Source organism: Ambystoma mexicanum, chromosome 1q (assembly GCF_040938575.1).
Source record: "Ambystoma mexicanum isolate Mex_15411 chromosome 1q, UKY_AmexF1_1, whole genome shotgun sequence".
Taxonomy (NCBI): Eukaryota; Metazoa; Chordata; class Amphibia; order Caudata; family Ambystomatidae; genus Ambystoma; species Ambystoma mexicanum.
In genome coordinates, this window is record NC_090922.1 from 573,372,322 (window position 1) to 573,392,190 (window position 19,869).

The 19,869-nt window shown below is 43.7% G+C and overlaps 1 protein-coding gene across 1 annotated transcript in view; it reads left to right on the forward strand.

Annotated features, from left to right (window-relative positions):
• The window catches only part of EDEM3 (ER degradation enhancing alpha-mannosidase like protein 3), a 925,252-nt gene that overhangs the window by 759,690 nt on the left and 145,693 nt on the right, over nucleotides 1-19,869 (forward strand). The window contains 2 exon segments of the mRNA XM_069641064.1: nucleotides 11,271-11,436; nucleotides 15,011-15,165. Coding sequence (XP_069497165.1) covers nucleotides 11,271-11,436; nucleotides 15,011-15,165 — 321 coding nt within the window.

Here is a 19,869-nt window from a genome sequence, read left to right on the forward strand (position 1 = left end):
CTACCCTTGAACTGTGATCACTTGTGTCTCTTACTTGCCACCATGAGCTCCTTACACACTTCAAATCAATATTAATATCTACGAAAAGGGTCATATGCAAGGGGTCCGGGATTTTAGCAAATCAAGCAAATTTCTTCCACAGCACTAATAACTTAAGCGAGATAAGTCCCAACTCGTAACAAATAATGCTATTAGGGAATACATATAGGCAGATACAAAACCTTTTTCCATATAGTTCCTTCAAGAGAATTTAAGAGACCCTAGTTTAACAGGGAAATCTCTAACTCATACATTGAATTTACCCACCGTGTGCTAAACTACTACCGGGTTGGGACTTAAATGTTGTGTTAAGTAAGTTCATGGGACCATTGTTTGAGCCAATGCAAAAAGAATCCCTCAAAGACCTTACTAAGTGGCTTTTCTTAAACTATTCAATGGGACATTTGACTGATTTCGGTCAGTACCATTCGATCACTGACAAAAATAGCGAACATGAAGAGCGGGGGTGTCCCCTGCTTGCCATTTTTGGCTTCGGGGTTGCGTGGGTGTCCCCCCACTTCCTCAACATTGGAGGCGGGGACAGGGAAAAAAAAGGAAGGAATAAAGGACCCTGCAGTGTCGGATCCGACCTGCGTTAGAGGGACAGAACCGACGCTGCAGGGTACAGGACAGGCGGCAGACAGAGAAAAGGGAAGTAGGGGGCGCGTTTGTGGGTGTACTGGTGGTTTGGGGGGCATGTTTTTTTTCTTTTTTTTTTTTTTAACCAAGTTGAAAACATATTCGTGGTGAAAATGAATACTGTCAATTCCGCTGCAAATCATTTTACCTCTGTCAAACAACCCTAATCCTTTTCTTATAGCCGTTGGGTCTATTCAGTGAATAAGTGAGCTTCAGGCTTCATCAGTGACTAAACCTTTTGTCAGAGTACATATAAACAGTGGGCTTAAAAACGCACATGCGTTTTTCAACTAAGTACATATCTGTTTCTTGTCAACCAATCCATTGAACTACCAGCTTTCTTTCAAAATCCACCATGTTCGGCAGAAAGAGCAGTTAACACACTAGATGTTCGTAGGGCAGTCATGTACTACCTTAATAAAAAACAGATCAGTTCTTTGTTTCTCTAGCAACCGAATGAGAAGGGAGGCTGTCTCAAAGGCTACCATTGCTAGGTGAATTTTAAGGTGTATTCAACAGTGTTGCACCCTGTCGAACAAGCCACTTTTAGTTATACCAAGGGCACACTTTACGCTTAGCAAGGGGGTAGCCTAGCTTTTATTGCAAATGTGCCACTAGAGGCTATTTGTAAAGCAGCTACATGGAATGTAGTCCACACTTTCACACACCACTATTTTGTTACACGAGCCAGAAGTGATTTGCAGGTGGGACAGGAAGTGTTAAAAGATCTGTTTGTCTTAGGTCTCGTTACAGTTTTGGTGGTATCCTGCCAATCAATCCGGCGGGGATGCCAACAAAACAGTAATACCATTTCTGCCACTTGGAATGCCTGAATTACCGGCATATTCCAAGTGGCAGAAACACCAGTAAATCCCCATTGCATGGAGTCCCATATGACTACACAGAGGGGATTGCTGGAAGTTCCGACACAGGAATTACATGTGCCGGTAATTCCAGCATTTTGCCGCCAGTGGGGGCAAGATTTACCTCCCATCTCTTGGCCGGAGGTAAGTATTGCCCTCATCGGCAAACTTGTGTTTTGCGGGTGCATTCAAAGTGCCGGAATTACCAGCAGTTTTACTGGCACTTTTACTGCACCGGCAAAACTATGAGGTCCTTTAGTATTAGCTTTTTAAAATCCAAACAGATTCTACATTGATAGTCTGGATAAGCAAATTGAATATCTCTTACATTAGTTTAAGCAAGAGACCAGGTATTAAACGGAAATTACAATGTGTGGTCATGTATTATCAATAATAAAATGCCCTTACCATACGTAAAACGGATATTGCAAGTCACGTCAGAGTTCTTTGCAGAGTTCTTTGACCTTATAAAGGAATTCTGCCTTCGGTTTCATTACTCTATTTGGTCACAGAACTCCTTGGTGACTTGCAGTATTCTTAATGTACAGTAGGGGTAATTTTTCCCGCATATTATGTTATATTAACATTATTATTTGTAGACTTGTATGTTTTTTGGTTGGTGTTACCTTCACTCTTGTGTGTTAAAAAAAAGTTTCAAATGTTCTTTTACTATAAAATACATTTTTATATTGCACTTGAAGCCAGAGTCCAGCCTTTTAAGTGTGGGTTCGGGTATCTAACCCATGCTGCTTGGTGTTTTGCTTCTAAGACGTATAGGTTACCCTTGAGCTATCCTCCTTTACGTGATTGTTTGTGATGTGCAGTGATAGAAGTGTACCAAACAAAGTAGTGGAACTGTGGTCTCGGCAGGGAAGAAGGTAGGCGGAGGCATAGTGCAACATGTGACAAGGTGCTGCAGCCGTGGCATTGCAATAGTCTGTGACTAGTAACTAAGGCTCTTATTACAACTTTGCACTTACCCAGGGACATGAATGTACAGATCCTCTATATAGAATGGTGAATTTGGTTGTAAAAAATAGAGGAATGGTAAACAGAAAAAAATAAAAGTAGTGAAACGCTGCTACCAACCATCCCCGCTCACTTCGATCCCCGCTCACTTCGATCCCTGGTGATGTGTAGCGTTATGGGGTGAGTGTGTATACTTCGAGTTTCATGGTTGAATTTCTAGTAGTATACAGTGAGTGTTGGTACATTAACAACATTCCCATTCTTGTACACTTTACTTTTTGTTATGTTAGCCCTAACTCTTCATTAAAAAAGGTTGATTCAGACCTAATTTGGGGGGGTGGAGGGAGGTGGAGAGGTTGTGGGGAGCACAGTGTATATCGTGAGTGTCTTTAGTATGAGTGTTTGCTGTGTGACTGTATTAGTATATCATAATTGCCATATGCTTTACATTGACATGTACAGTTTTCTTGTGTATAGTAGCATACGTGTATGAAATTTAATTATTCTGCATGTACCTGTATATATTGTATGGAAGATGCACATTGACTGTCATAATAGCATAACAGCGGTGTAAGTGTGTCTTGTAGGAGCTGGTGTCAGTCGTAACAGCGTGAATAGTACATGTTTTATTAATGTACATATACTTGTTCATCTCACACGTACGTCTAGGTATTTTAATATAAAATCTACCTTCATTCTGCAAATGCATTGTATACCGCCTATACGTATGAAAGCTCACATTAGTCAGTTAGGGGTTAGTGGTTTGGGGCCTGGTTGGGAGTGGGTAGGTTTGGGAGGTCCATTATCGGGTTAATGGTTTCGGGCCTGGTTTGGGGTGGGTACGTTTGGGTGGTGGGTGGTCAGAGGTGTTCAGCTTTCCTATGCAATACACCTTCTTTCCTGCTTTGTTTAAATAAGTCACCTTTGAAAACTCTTTCACGAGTGAACATCCATAATTTCATTTGCAATCAATCCATTTGTTAACGTGCATCATATTATTCATGCAATGCTGTTCATGTGCAGTCTCTCAGACAGGCAAAAAACAGACGGACAAGTCTCACTCCTCTGTCATTTTAAAGACCCCTGCACAAACACATAGTTCCAGTCAGGACAAGACAGGGAAACTCTCCCAGGAAAGAGTCATTCCCAGCTCAAAGGAATGGTCTAGTGACGACATAGACAGAGTTATGTCTATGATGTCATCTTTGGCAGACTTCTATGCCAAGAATCCTGAACACTTCTTCTCATATACCCCTAACGGGGCTTCACCCTCAGGTTCTAGGGACCCGATACCCCCAAGTAAGAAGTCTCGGGTTGAAGCACCAACACGGTCTTCGGACCCTTTCTGTATACAGCCCTACTCTCAATATAATGAGGATTAACCCTTTATTGAGGATCCTGATTTGGTCATGTTGTGAGACCAATCTGGGACGGGCTACTATGGGGATGATGAGGAACAAGAGGAGGAAGAGGATGACCCAGAAACCTACAGGGTAGATTCCCCAGTAGACAAAGATCCCCCGGTTACCGACTCCCCGGTCGACAACCAACCTCTCCTGAATAAAGTTCTGTCCAGAGCGGCAGAACACTTCCACATTGACACCCAGGGAGCACAGGAAGAGAGGGACTTTGCCGAAGAATTAGTGGGAGAAAGGAGACCTGTTGCCCAGGCCATCCCTATCCTTAAATCGATACAAAGGAGGATTGACCCTTCCTTTATAGGGAAGGGTCTATCACCAGGGCGGTAAACCCCAGGATAGAGAAACTTTTCAGGGCAGCCCAATCAGACCAGCTGTACATAAGGGGGCAACTGAAACCGGACTCCCTGGTAGTTTCGAACACACGAAAGAGGGAGGGAACACCCCTGTCATCGTCCGAAGCTCCTCCTGACAAGGAGAGCAAGAAGATTTATGGCTTGGGTAGGAAAGTAGCCTCCACTTACGCCTACCAGGCTAGGATCACCAACTCCACCACCCTACTGGCGAGTTACAACTGCCACCAGTGGGAGGAAGTCGCGGCACTCATAGACTCCGCCCCAGAACCCTTAAAAGGCCAATTGGCACGGGTTGCGTCAGAGGGAAGAGCCGTGCCGGTTGCATCTTAAAAGCAACCTTTGATGCCGCGGATAACGCCGGCAGATTGATAGCAGAAAGCACTGTTATCAAAAGACATGCTTGGTTACGCCAATCTGGGTTCAAACCCGAAACACAAGCATCATTACTAGACAAACCGGTGGAGACAGATCTACTGTTTGGGAAGGCGGTAGAGGATGCCATGAAAAATGCCAAGGATGAGTACGAGACTCTCAAATCCCTAGGCCAATTAACCAACAAACCCCCAAATCAAAGAGGGAATGGCAATTTTCGTCGCCCACGCGGACAGAATTCCCAGAGAGGAACAAACTGTTCCCAGGGGCAGGGTACACCATGGAACAACCACCACCAGCAGTCTACCCAGAGTTATGGCAGGGGTAATAAGAGAGGACGTGGTAAGGGTAGAGGCAGCCACGGTGGTCAGTCAAAAAACCGAATCCAAAATCTCGAACTGCAAAAATATCGAATCCAAAATCTCGAAAAACAAAAATCTCGAATTATTTATTTATTTAGTTATATGTGTTTTGGGGTCAGGTAAGTAAAAAAAAGGGTTAAAATAAAAAAAAATAGAAAAAAGGGGGGTGGGGTGGAACCCCCCCATTTCGAGATAAAAACGTATTAAAAAAAAAATTGAGGTTTTTTTCGAGATTTTGAACTCGAGATTTTTTTTTTCGAGATTTTGTATTTCGGTATTATCACTATAAACCGGCAGCCACAGTAGAGGCGATGGCACGCCCCCACCAAAACAGTGACGTTCCGTTCAGGGTCCCTTCTCACGCATCCCCAGTAGGGCGACGCATTTCCAACTTCACCAAAGCTTGGGAATGGATCACATCAGACAGATGGGTGCTGTCCAGTGTCCACAGGATACTGCATAGAACTGTTAGAGCGTCCCGAGACTATCCGCCACGTCAAAAAGTACACTCATTAGACCACCAGAAGATCCTCCTCAAAGAGATTGCCAATCTTCTAGCAAAGGACGCGATAGAACTTGTCCCGGGACACCAGGTAAACAAGGGTATTTATTCAACTTACTTCCTTGAGCCAAAAAAAGATTTGACAATGCGCCCAGTATTGGACTTAAGGCCTGCAAATAAGTATGTCAAGCCCCAAAAATTTCGCATGACTACTCTCCAAGAGGTAATCCCCCTCCTAAAAAAGGGGGATTACATGGTAACATTGGACATGAAAGATGCTTATTTTCATATTTCCATGTTCCCAGCGCACAAAAGATACTTGCGCTTCAAGGTGGACAGTCTGCACTACCAGCTCAAGGTACTGCCATTTGGGATAGCCTCGGCTCCAAGGGTATTCACCAAGGTACTGGTGGTGGCGGAGGCACACCTACACAAGGAGGCAATCCCAGTGTACCCTTATCTGGACGACTGGCTCATCACAGGGGAGACCCCAGTAATTTGCAGAACAAACATTCAAAGAACGATCGACCTCCTCTTTGAATTAGGTTTCTCCATAAACGAGAAAGTACAGTCTGGTGCCAAGCACCTCCACAGTTCCTAGGAGCTGTCCTAAACACACAAGAGGGGTTGGCCTTTCCATCAGAGGAAAGAATTCGGAATATGCTGCTGCAAATTCCACAATATCAGGCCGGTCGCCAGATAACGGTACGCAAAGCAATGCGTTTGCTGGGCATGATGGCGTCATGTATTTACCTGGTCCCCCACGCACGCCTGCGCATGCGTCCCATGCAAGAATGGTTAGCGAAACAGTGTTCTCAGGCAAGTGGTCAGTGGGATGATCTAGTGGTCGGTTCGCCAACACTTGTACAAAGTCTTAAATGGTAGACAAGAGAAAATCTGTCCAAGGGAAACCCTTTTACGATCCCGAAATACAGGCGGTAGTCACAACGGACGCATGCCTGCCAGGGTGGGGAGCTCACCATCTCCACCACACAGCTCAGAGTCTCTGGTCTCACTCAGTGGCCAAGAATCATATCAACCTGCTAGAGCTTTTGGCAGTATTCAGAGCGCTTCAAGCGTTCGAGCCCTACCTGTTGAACCTGTCAGTGCAGATCTGGACAGACAGCACTACAGCCATGTTTTACCTGAACAAGCAAGGAGGACTCGTTCGCCAAATCTGTCCAAGCTTGCCCCAAAAATGTGGATATGGGCACTCAGACGGAACATCTTCCTGTCATCTCAACATGTTCCAGGGGATCTCAATTCTCTGGCGGACGCTTTGAGCAGACATCCCCTCCCAGAGGAACACGAATGGTGTCTACACAGAGAAATCCTAGAAGATATCTTCTCTCAATGGAGTTTCCCCACTATAGACCTATTCACCACAAGCGAAAACACAGTGCCCAGGATTGGCATCCAGGTTCCCCCAACCAGACTCCCAGGGGAACGCCCTGTGGATGAACTGGTCAGGGATGTTTGCATACGCTTTTCCACCAACACCTCCCATCAGGAACGTGGTCAACAAGATGAACAGAGAATCGATGACTATTGTCCTGGTGGCTCCCATGTGGGGACTAGCGGTGTGCGAACCCATCAAACTCCCGGGCTGGTACAACCTACTGACCCAGGTCCAGGGTCAGAAAGTGCATCCTCAACCCAACTCAATGAACCTGGCAGCATGGCTCCTGAGGTCATAGTTTGGAAATCTCAATTTGCCATAGAGATGTATGGACATCCTAAAAGAGTCTAGGAAGCCAAACACGAGACACTGCTACTTTGACAAATGGAGAAGATTCGTTATCTGGTGCCAGAATAAGCAAATCAACCCTGTTGATTGCACTCCTTCCACAATTGTCACATACATGCTCCACCTGCTGGACGCAGGGTTGGTTTTTAACTCGCTAAAGGTACACCTGGCAGCTCTGTCAGCATACACCACCTCCGATTCCAAGGTGTCGTGGTGGAAAGTACCAGTGATTATAGCCTTCATGCAAGGAGTAAAGAGACTTCACCCTCCAATTTCAAACCCACCAACAGGATGGGACCTTAACGTGGTGCTAGCTAAATTCATGGGCCCCCCATTCGAGCCCATGCATAAAAGCAGTCTCAAACACCTGACTTATAACACAGCCTTCTTTTTAGCTATTACATCGATAAGAATGGTCAGTGAAATCCAGGCTCTGTCAGTGCAGGATCCTTTCTTTACAGTTCATAAAGATAAACTGGTTTTACGTACACATCCTATGTTCTCACCTAAGTTTATTTCTAAATTCCACGTGAACCAGTCCATCGAGCTTCCGGCTCGACCCACAAAGCTCGGCTGAGGTGAAACTGCACACTCTAGATGTGCGTAGGGCGGTCCTATACTGTGTAAACAAACCCAGACCGCTAAGGAAAACAGACCAACTGTTTGTCTCCGTAGCTACAGGCAAAGAGGGGGATCGTGTCTCTAAAGGTGCTATCTTGAAGTGGATTGTTAACTGTATCCAGCTATGTTACTCCCTTTCTGAAAAAACGTTGCCTTTCACGCCAAGAGCCCACTCTACAAGAGGCATTGGGACCACTCTGGCTTTCATTGCAAATGACACCATTTGCAAAGCAGCTACTTGGAGCTCTAGTCACACCTTTACTCAGCACTACTGCATTGACGCCCATTCCAAGACAGATACTCAAGTGGGACAAGCGGTTCTAAAACATTTGCTCATGACCCTTCTCACATCCCACCTCCTTCTTCTAACACTGCTTGCTAATCTATGCACAGCATGTGATCTAAGCAGATTCCACAAGCCTCAGAAGAGATACATTACTCATCGTAATCGTATTTCTGATGCTTGTATCTGCTTAGATTCACATGCGACCCTCCCTTCCTTCCCTCTGAGAAAAGGTGCATGGATGCTTGTAGTCTTATCTATCTGCTTGGAGTATCTGTACTCACGCTACTCCTCATGCTACCTCATGTCAGAAAAAATACAATCTGAGGGTCCTAGACGCGTGAGGGATCATGGGTACAGTGGCCGTCTGTCACGGTCCAGTCTTGAATCTTCCTGCAGGAGTGATGCTGGCCCACCAGACCCCCTAGGTGTGCCAACTCAACAATCTCTAATAAATACAATTACCAAACTGGCCAAACCCAAGGGGAAAGGGGAATGGAGAACAAAACAAAAGCAGATCTTCACTGGTCTTTTCTATGAAGACTTCTCGACTACTGGTTTTCCATCTGGAACTGGTGTTCTGGATTGATGATTCCTCAGTGTCGTGTCTGTGAAGATCTAAACATATATAATATACTATTACCTTCACTTTAATTAACCACAAAAACTTTAATATGTTTTCAGTTAAAGGAAATAAATATATATATATATATTATACCTGCAGCCTAGGCTTGATAGCTGATAGGCTTAATATAGCTCAGTATCTTTCTTTCTGAATCTTTAATATCTTCTTTTACTCTAACTTACAGTCTCAAGAATCTTAATTTATTGTGAAGCATAAATAGTTCAAAACCCTTCAAATAATAGTCTTGAGATTTAAAAGTGTTGTCTGAATATTGATGTCGGAAATTCACAATCAAAAGTTTATTTTTTTTTTCTTGGTAACTTTCACTTAACTGCAGTACAAATGTTGAAGAGGAACACGCTGCTATTGACATCTGGAACTAGCGTGCTCATACCTGAACTCCCATGAAGAATGTAGGAATCCTTGACTGAAGATGTGCTCTCAAATGAAATGAAGCTAACGAAAAAACACGAAGCAAACGGCACCGCGCACTCTGGAAGATGAACCGCGCAGTAGAAGAGAAACCGCGCACACCGCGCACTCTGAAGAGATGAACCGCGCAGTAGAAGAGGAACCGCGCACACCGCACACTCCGGAGAGATGAACCGCGCAGTTGAAAAGGAACCGAGCACACGCGCACACTGGAAAGGATCCGCGCACTAGAAAATAAGCGCTACCCAAACAGAAGCCAATTGAATAATACTTCCACGAAACAACGTACAAGAATATTCAACTACGTCACAACCAGGAAGTATCAGGAGCTCAACAGAGGATGCCCGATACACATTTTAAGGTACTTTACTCAAACAAACCATCTATGACGAACTTCACGCGCACGCATGAATTCAAATTAACATTCGATAATTTAGCATTGTAAAACACCACTAAAACTTGACTCATGTAAACAATATATACCTAGATTCAGAAATACTATTCCAACTAGAACATTTATTAAGATTAAATGTAAATGCAGCCGCAATTACAGGGACGCGAACGTTTACTTTACCAGCCGGTAAACAACACGAGCAAAGAGCACTTGAAAGTTCATAGCTTAGTAGGATTACTTTCTCAAACCAATATTGTTTCAAAATAACTTCTTGACTCCAATAGCAGATATTATATTGATAACAAATAATAAGTGTTAACCACTTATTGACTTAGCTTGCTTCATCTGTATAGAATTTCTTCTTTCAACACTGGATGAGTTCTTCTTGAAATAACTTTCTCTTCTCAGTAGTTTTTTCCTTCTTAAAAAGTTTCTAAAGATCACTATAGTTAAATTTTCTAGAGAGCTAAATAACTGCAACCTTCCTCTAAGGAAACTGGAATGAAAGGCAGTTTAGAATCTTAGTGAAAGTTCCAAACTACCTCACAGCATCTCTCATCCAATCACTGTTGTGGAACGGACCCTCCATCTTGGCTTGGGAAATTAGGCACTTCCTGAATAATTTTACATTAAGGAAACTTAAGTAAACAATCAGATGTTTAATTCAGAGCAAACACCCAAACATCACTCAACATTACTCCTACAAATATATATGATGATGTAGCCTCCTAAATGGGAGTTTTCTAATAGTGTCCCTTTGAAAATGTGGAAATATGCCATGGAATCCTGACAGCGTCACACTAGGGATAGTATTACTGGCACACCCTGTGTCGACGCCCATTTTCGAGTTTGGAAAAACAAACTAATACTCCGCAGCTTCCACTAGATGTCGGCCTATGCACAGCATGTGAATCTAACCAGATACAAGCATCAGAAATACGATTACGGTGAGTAATCTATCTCATATATATATCTCCAGTGGACCCCCATAGTTTTTCAGTCACTTATCACTTTTCTTTCTTAATTGTCAAGTGACACAGACCTTTTGTGTATACGTGGGGTATATGCATACATCTTAACGGGAGCTGAACTACTGATCCATTTCTTTCTTTTCTTTGCATTTGAATGTTGAGCCTTGAATTGTGCAGTACTCTGGGATTAAAATGCCAAAAACATTATGCGTTTGTCATCTGCAGCATTTTCTTCACTAGCTCTCTGGCCATTTTAAGGTGTGAACCATCATTCAAATGCAGCAGGGCTGCTTGCTCTGTGTGCTGTTAACTTAGCACTCCTAAAACCACAGAAGCAAAGGGGTGCTGTGACTGCTCCTTCCATTCATCCCGCTTTCATCTTTCAATGAGGAGAGACAGACCAGTTTCCACATTAATGGGGTAAAAGCCTGTTTAAGAAGGCAATATCAAGTATCTACTTTGTAGCATAGTTGAGGCCCGCATCTTTGCTTTGAGGGGTGATGTGTGGGGTAGGGGTGTACAGGAATATAGTACCATGTCCGTTATGGGTGTAGCCTAATGTCGGGCTGGTTATGGCATTATTGACATATTTGATGATGTTTTGCAGAACTAAGTTACTTTGCAAGTATTTTGTTCAAACCTGAGTTACATGTTAACAGTTTTTTTTTGTTGTTTAGAATGGATTCGTTCTTCCTGGCTGAGATGTTTAAATATCTCTATCTGCTGTTTTCTGAGAAAGAAGATTTAATTTTTGATATAGAAGATTACATCTTTACTACCGAGGCTCACCTGCTACCTCTCTGGCTCTCCACTGCAAATCACGGCACAACAAAGAAAACAATAGTATGGAATTATCTTAATCTTAAAGTTCAGTGTGGAATTGGTTTCTGTCTTAGTATTTTGACGAAATGTATTTGTTCCTGTGAGCTCATGTTAGACTGCTGATACTCCTAGTAACAATGTTAAAGGTTTGATTCTCTAAATTGTATTTAGCTAGGGTAATCTTTTGATTGGCGAAAAATGCGTTGATGGTACTTAAAACGTTTTGGGATAAATACTTTCAGTGTTCACCACACAATCTATCCTTCAAGATTCCCTCCACTTCCTCCTCCTCTTCCTCTCTCATTCCTGTCTGACTGCAGTTCAGGCATGGTGCGCTGCTAACTATCTCTGTCTTAATGCCAGTAAAACTGATATCCTTCTCATTGAAACCCCTGCTCCCTCCTTCCCTTCCGTCTGGGCGCCTTCCATGGGTTCCCTCACCCTCTTGAGGCTAAACCTTGGCGTCAATATCGCTCGCTCGCTCTCTCTCGCTCACTGTCTTGCCTTCTCTCTCTTCCTCTTCTCCCCCCCACCCCTTTCAGAGCCTTTCTCCCTTTCCTCACCTTCCCCAGAGCTCTGGTCCTCTCTAAACTGGACTACTTCAACAGCCTCTTCCTCAATCTGCCTTTATCCTCCCTGCACCCCCTTCAACTAATCCAGAATAGAACTGCAGGGCTTCTTCTTGGCCTCCAGCCCTAAAATCTCTCCACTGCCTCTTGGTGGCTGCGTGGATCAAGCTCAAGACCCTCTGCATCATTCACAAGTTTTTCTGGGACCTGCGACCCCGCTACATCCAACTCTCTCCCTAAATACCTCCCTGCAAGAGCCCTTCGGGCTTCTAGCCCAAACTCTCTGCAGATCAGACGCTGGTGGAGGGTAGATCTCTTTGGTAAGCATTCTCTCTGGAATGGCCTCCCTGCCCCTCTCAGGCTTCAGCCAGATCTCCTTAAGTTCGAGAAGCTGCCCAAGACCTTCCTTTCCTCTTCTTCCTTCCCTCTCCACTTCCCCAGCTAATGCCCCTGCTGCATTGACTGGCTGCCTGGTCCCTTCTGAGTCCTACAGGGCACCAGGCCATCCTCGCCCAGTCTGCCCCAGCAATCTGGTCTCCCTGCCCACCCCCTCTAACCTGCACTTGCCCTTCCGGGCCCCCTTCCTCTGACTAGCCTGGTGGGGTAAGCATCCCTACCGAGCCTGGTCCACTCCTGTCCTTGCACTTAGCATGCGGTCATCACTCGCTGCATACCCTGGCACTTGCCTACCTGGCCTCCCCTTGGCACTTGCCTAACCCCAGGGGCCCTCTTCATCCCCTTGTCCCCCCCCCACTTGTATGCCTCCATTCTGCCCCTCATTTCCCTCCCACCCTAGCATTATCCCCCCAACCAGCACTTCACCCACTACCCCCTGCACTTGCACAATCCGAATGGCACAAGGACTAGTAGGAGCGTTATTGTTATCTTCTTCCCTCTCCCACGTTTCTTCCCCACCCTTTTTGTCTTGTGGCGCCATGAGACACCATGTGATACATAGGCGTTTATAAATACCCAATAAATAAATGAAAGTTGAAGCCCCAGGACAGTCTGCGATTAGCTCAGCTGACGTCTTGGTTGCAGAAATGCAGATAACCATATTCATGTGCTGTTTAAAAATCGGAGGCATTCCACACTACTGAAGAACGCTGTGCTACCCTACATGTCCAGTTTGCCAGACTCAAATGTGTTCAAAGATATTCATTTTCTTTGTATCATAAAGCTTTCGGGAAAAGGATTAGGGCGTTTATGGCAACAGGTTGTTATAGGAGCCACAGCAGCTTGGTTTCTAGACCGGATGGGAGGAAAAGCTATTTTTTTCAAAGATTTTACATGAAAAACCTCCAACACTTGCCACCGTTTGCCACAGAGGAATTCACGAATCCTATCTTTTAAGTTTCCAAACAGAACACCCATTGTCACATCCATTTTCCTACTTGCTCAGTTTCCCTGCAAAAAAATGTCCATTAGAAATATTGTGGTTTACTTTCATTAGCTGCATGTTTTTCTTTTTAGCAATTTCACATGTCTACACTTTAAGACCCATCCCAGTCAGTCCAGAAAAGTGTGGAAAAGGTGCAATTAACAAAAGGGGATTTAAACTAAATCGTAACCTAAACATGCCAGACTATTCAAAGTGAATATGATCGACATAAAACAGTACCTCAAACGTTGGGTTCAAGATGGCATGGTGCAGTTTCTTTTGACCTCTATAAATCCTTGACTCCTCCTTTCTCGCCTCCTCCATGCTTAGCATTGACTTGGATGCATAGAATATTATCTCGTAATCAGTCACGTAATTAGATTTGATATATGTGGTTCAGTTTTCTCTACCCATCCCAAAAATGCCCAATACCAACTCTCTCTGGATTAACTAGAAAGCGCCACTTGTAGTGCGGTAGGAGAGTAGCATAGTTTGGACATATATAATGTAATACTGTTTGTGCAGACTGTTCAAGAGCAGATCACCATACAGGCCCCTTTCCATGAAAGCAAAAAATGCATTTGTTTTAATTTTAAAGGCTGGTTTCTAAATCCTCAGTTGACTGTATAGGAACAAACAAGCAATCGTGCACTTATGGACTGCGACATCTCTAGTCTCAAGAGAAACAAACTCACCAACCACACTGTTTTTCACCCGCTCAATTTAGTCATAGATAAGTCAAATACCATCTTTGCTGGTCTTGAAAATGGCTCAAGATTTTTCCATTTTAGGCAAGGCGTAGTAACTTCTGGGTTGTTAGACTACCATTGTAGCCCATCCTGTATATAGTCAAATAAAATCTTGTCCTGTTACAATTTCATAGGAGCTCATGAGAGTTGAGGCATGAGCAGGGCACACTGTGGAAGTCAACAGAGTTTAAGTAGACATTGCTACCTAATGCCTGTCTTTGACAGACATTCGGTAGCAACTGTAGATTGCATAATATATGGAACGTTAATAACAGTCCAATAAGTAAAGAGCCAAATTTCAGATTCTCTGTTTGCTGACTTTATTTGTTTCTATAGCGCCTTACGCCAAAGTTCTTTGCAAAAAATAATTGTTACATAAATGATAAGATGACAATAATAATTAAACTGATGGTCCATGAAACAAGAAAGATGAAAGTCAAGCAACATATTGAAGAGTTGAAAGACAAAAACCAAGCCAGCTCACTGATAAAGAACGTTTGGGGATGAAAGTGGGCAGTTCCTACTCTAAAATAATGTTCAGGTTAACAGGGGGAGACCAGAGACGAACCCGGGCCCAACTCCAGCTGGTAAAGTCAGCACAAGATGGTAAGTATGGCCAAAAAATATGAGCTATGGATTAGTCTCACCTAGGCTGGTCTACTTTGGCATGAAGAATGATAAAAGCATTACACTTTAGGGCACAGACAGTTCAGTTGTGATCTCTGGACTGTTCTGCAGTTGACTGTTTCTGTTGCCGTTTTAATTTTTAATGGAAACATTTTGTTTTTAAGATGCTAATGAAAGAGGCAATTAATTTGTCTTTAAGCATACTTTTGAGACATTTAATGATTTTTATTGATTGATATCAACTCATTACCTTTCTTTTTACATTACAGACAACTGAATACACTGAGCTGGATGACAGTAACTTTGATTGGTCTTGTCCAAACACACAGATCCTCTTCCCAAATGACCCAACGTATGCACAGAGTATCCGAGAGCCTCTGAAAAATGTAGTGGACAACAACTGCCCACGTGTTTCCTCCAGGGTGTAAGATCTAGCATTGTATTTTGTTCAATGATTAAGAAAAGTTTTACCTTTTAGGAAAAGTTGTCTATGTTGCATTTCTGTGTGCACCTACTGGTTTGGCTTGTAGTATCATCATAGCTCATCTCTCACGATGAATGCAGAGTGTACAAAGGCAAGATAGTTCTGCCTATCACATGAGGGCTGGGCGACATGGGAGGGAGAATTGAGTGTCGGAGAGGTAAAATCCTAGGAAAGTATCTCTGTATCACAGGAGGAACCTACCACTGTATGAGAGATGGTCTTCAGGAGTGTGCTGCATGAAACACAGCGGTGGCACAGAGTTCGTCTTGTGCACTCGTATCAGCCTGCAAGTGGCTCACATCAGACATTTCAAGGCCAGTGTTCTAAAGAAAAGAAAGCTCACAGCGCTCTCTCTCATGTGATAAACAGCCACAAATATATTGAAATACTTTTTGGAGCCACACTCACATTGACAGGCTACTTTCTCCTACTCCCAGCACTCTTAGATCCTTTGTAATGAGTGGAAGAGAGATGCAGGAATTGCATCAGTTTGTAATAACCCAAAAATGAAGAGATCAGAGGCATGATGAGCTTCTTCATACGGATCTGTTCTGGGTAGTAGACCTATTTGGTACATATATAGATCAAAGTATCACAGTGAAACGGACAATTTTCACTCTGCAATCGACTTATCTTATATAGTCTTGTAGTGTTATTTAGGACTTAGCCATGTATAGTTATGTTATTTGATATTTGTACAGTGCCTACTGCTATTATTATGGCTCAAAAGCTGTGATGGATGAAGGCCCTTTGGAAGACACTAGTCTGTGCAAACATGAAAATAAAGAGCATTACATTGCATTCGAATATTCATTGGAATATGGAGACTATTCAGTTACTAGCAGAGATGACTAGTTTAAAACATTATAAAAAGCATGCAGCGCATTGTGTTCAGGCACAGAGATGGCCATGTCAGTAACAATCTGACAGCTGGACCAAATGTTTTGTGGGACTCGGCTGTATCATATGGGTTGGAGCACAAGAGGGAGAATGGGTATTATACGTAGTCTTATCAAACCCTATGGCAACTGTATACAGTTGAGGGCTCTGTTAGACTTTATATGCACAATTGTCATACATGTCAAAAATAGATTTCAACGCATGACCCTTTGTACCATTGGGTTATTGCAGTACAAATGTTTTATATTGGATGTAAACGTGATGGTGGTAATACGTAGCCACCTATAGAGTAAAATACCACCTCGTCCTCCATCACATCACAAATCTCAAACTCACGATGTGCTAGAGAAAAAACACTCCCTCAAAGGCCCCCCACCTCCTCTCACAAGTCTCTGACTATCCAATTCCCTGCCCAGAGGAGTCCTGTGCACCTGACCTTGGTCTAGTGGGAATTCTAGTGAAGTATTATGCTCCTGCTGGTACCTGGCAATCCCCCTTGAGCCACCAGAAACCTGATGCTAAAACACAAGCACAATGACAACATGAAATCAACATGCACACTTGGCGGTCATACCTATATGCAACACGTTGGGTGGACCCCGGGTGAGCTCAATAGAGAAATCACAGCTTCGTATGAGGATATGTATAAATGGCAAAATATCAGTGGGAATGACAAGGTAACAGTATTATGAGATCATTCTGATGCATATTGTATGAAAACCATCTTACTTACAAATCAGTCTAACATATACATGAGGATATATGGGCGAAGAGCTCATCAGTCTAAAACATAGCTTGTTGTTAGAGTGGATTTCTTAACTCTGGCCTGGTGGACAGATGTTTAGAAGGCCACCGTAGTTATAGTGAACAGGGAAATTCTGGGACCTGTAGCCAAACCAATCAAGTTTGCATGGCGAGTGGTCAAGGCTAAGTCTCAGGAGAAAGTGAGTGGGGTGAGGGGTACACAATGAGTCCACACAAAGAGCAATCGAGGATTTCACTTAGACAAGTAAGTATACAAATACTATAACATTTATTTATGGCCAAGAACATACTATGAAAATGACTAAGAACAGGTAATCTTATCATACAACACTAATAGTAAAATGCATATAGACAATCACAATGAATTAGTGTAAAATAACCAATTCACTCCCCAAATGCCTGAAAGGGAAGATAAGTAACTAGTCAATACAACAGTCCACAGGAATAACAACCCTAACTTGAAAAGTCCATCCCTAAATTGTATGGGTCCTTGTCCCCAAAAGTTCACAAAGTTTCCAAGTAGTTTTAGGGAGTGGTAAAAAGTTAGGAGGAGGGTCCTTTGAATGTGAAACAGGTTCCAGAAGACCGATAAAGGAGGTCATTGGTGAGTAACATCCTTTTCTATCTTTTGGAAGGCTTTTGGTAAGACGTATTGCCAAAGCCAAAAGTTACAAAACTATTTAAAAGTTTACAAACTTAAAGGGTTGAGATAGGGTGCCAAGTAGGTACGGTTGAAACTCCCCCACCCCCTCCTACACTTTCCCACAAACTTGTCAGGTTGTTGATGGGTCGCCTGAGGTAGGTTTTCCTGCCGTTGGTTCCAGTCAAAGAAACACTGGAGCTGTGGGTGAAGAAAAGCTCTGGTCGGCTCCAGGAGCTTTGTACAACCTTGTGGAACAATGCAGCAGGCACTGGTGCAGAACTCTTTAGGATCCTCGGCTAGATGCTGGAAAATCGGTTTTGGCGACGTTCTCCAATGCATGGTGACAGCAGGTGTCACAGATGTCGCTGTTGAAGAAAGCCGTTTATCTTGAGACCCTTGGATGCTGTGACGCTGAAATCTCGGCAGGCGGCTACTTAAAAGACAAGCTGATGACCCCCTGATGTTCCGAGTCAAAATGCGGAACGGCCATGCTTCTACTGCAGTAGCCTAAATTGTAGTTAGTCAGTCCACTGGATGGCCCAGGAACACTTTCAAAGACTCAAAACTGCAGGGCACCAAGAAGACCCCGAGAATGGTTGTTCCCACCACTTTAAAGGGTCGAAGCACTGACAAGTGTCTTCTAAGATCAGTAGCCAGACAGGGCCCCACCGGGACTGCAGCAAAAGTTGGTTGCTAAGCCTTTTCAGGATCGGTCCATGGGTCTTCCGAAATCTTCATGGCTATGCAGGATACTTGCCTTCTCTTCAGATCTCTGGGAAATGGCTGCAGGTGAGCACAGAAACTCAGCCCAACCAATGGAAGATCTGCCCCTCACATACACCCCAGCAGTGTTCGAATCAGGGACCACTGTTGGTGAAACTCATGCATACACTCCAGACATACAGAAACCAGTTTGTGTATTGGTACCAGCCAGTCGCAACCTACTTCCTGGCTTCCAACACACATGGCCTGCGCTAGACCGCGAGAAGCACTGCTTTCCAGAGCAAATACATGACCATACAAGGGTTCTCCTGACCTGGCAAGGCAGGAAGAAGGCTAGAAGACATGTCCAAAGAACAAGCAAAAAACCTTGTGGCACATCCATGTTATGAAAGTATTTTATTATTTATTTTGACACTTCGAAAGTGCACGAAACCCAGGAGCATCAAGGTGATGGTTACATACATGAATTCAGTTCATCTGCATAAAGGTTCTTCATGCATAGAGGTTAGCTTGTTACATAAGAGAAGTTCAGGTCCACAGAGATAAAGTTACACAGTGTGCATAGGTATTTGCTAGTAACACATCAATTGTCAGTTTGAGGAAGGATGGTAGGTGGATCTGGATTATTGCTCTTTGCACAGAAAAGCCATGTTTTTAGGTGCTTGCGGAAGGCCCAGTAGGAGAGTTCAGATCTTAGGAACACAGCACAACATTTCAATTCTTAGCTGCAATTGCTGGGAAGCTAGTCCCACCAGATCTTTAGCAGTTGAATCTCAGGATAGAGAGTCAACATATGTAGGAGGAGCGGGTACGTCTGTTGGATTGACATTTGGTGAATTTAGAGGAGAGATATTTTGGGGGCATTGTTGCCGATGCACTTGTGCCCCATTGCCAGAGTTTTGAACCAAATGTAGTCTCGGATAGGTAACCAGTGCACTTTTCTTCTGACTGCAGATATATAATCTTTTTTTGGGATGTTCAAGGCTGCTCTCAAGGCATTGTTTTGAATCCCTTGTAGTTTATTGAAGTTACGAGCACACAGCAAATAGTCAGTTGCAGTAGTCCAGTCTGGATCCTATTAGAGCTCTTGCTAGTGTGATGCAACTGTCCGGTGATGGGATGGATTTGCTCGCATTGATTAATTTCGTAGTATAGGCTGAGGAGGCAATTGCATTCACTTGCTTAGTTAGTTTCAGATTAGAGTCCAAGTAGACCCCCAAGGTGTTGTCGTGAGAGACTGTGATAGTATTGCCATCAATAATGAACGATTTGTAGTCTTCGGCAAGATATTTTAGCCTAGATCGCGGGCCAAGAGGATCTCAGTCATATCGTTGTTAAGGCATACTGATTGATGTGCCCTCCAGGTCTGGATGGTGTGATAGACTTCTCCTACCATGTTTGAGTCAGTGGGATAGTCGCCTGTAATGGGAAGGAGAGTCTGAGAATAGTCTGCATAGTTACTGTAGGAGATACCCTGAGTGTCCAGAGGATCGAACAGTGGCTTTGGGAATACATTGTACAGGGTGGGTCAGACGCATGAGCTCTGTGGGACCCTGTAGGTGACTGTGGTGGGCTGGGCTGAGGCTGTGTGTGAGAAGACTGTTGTCGTTCTG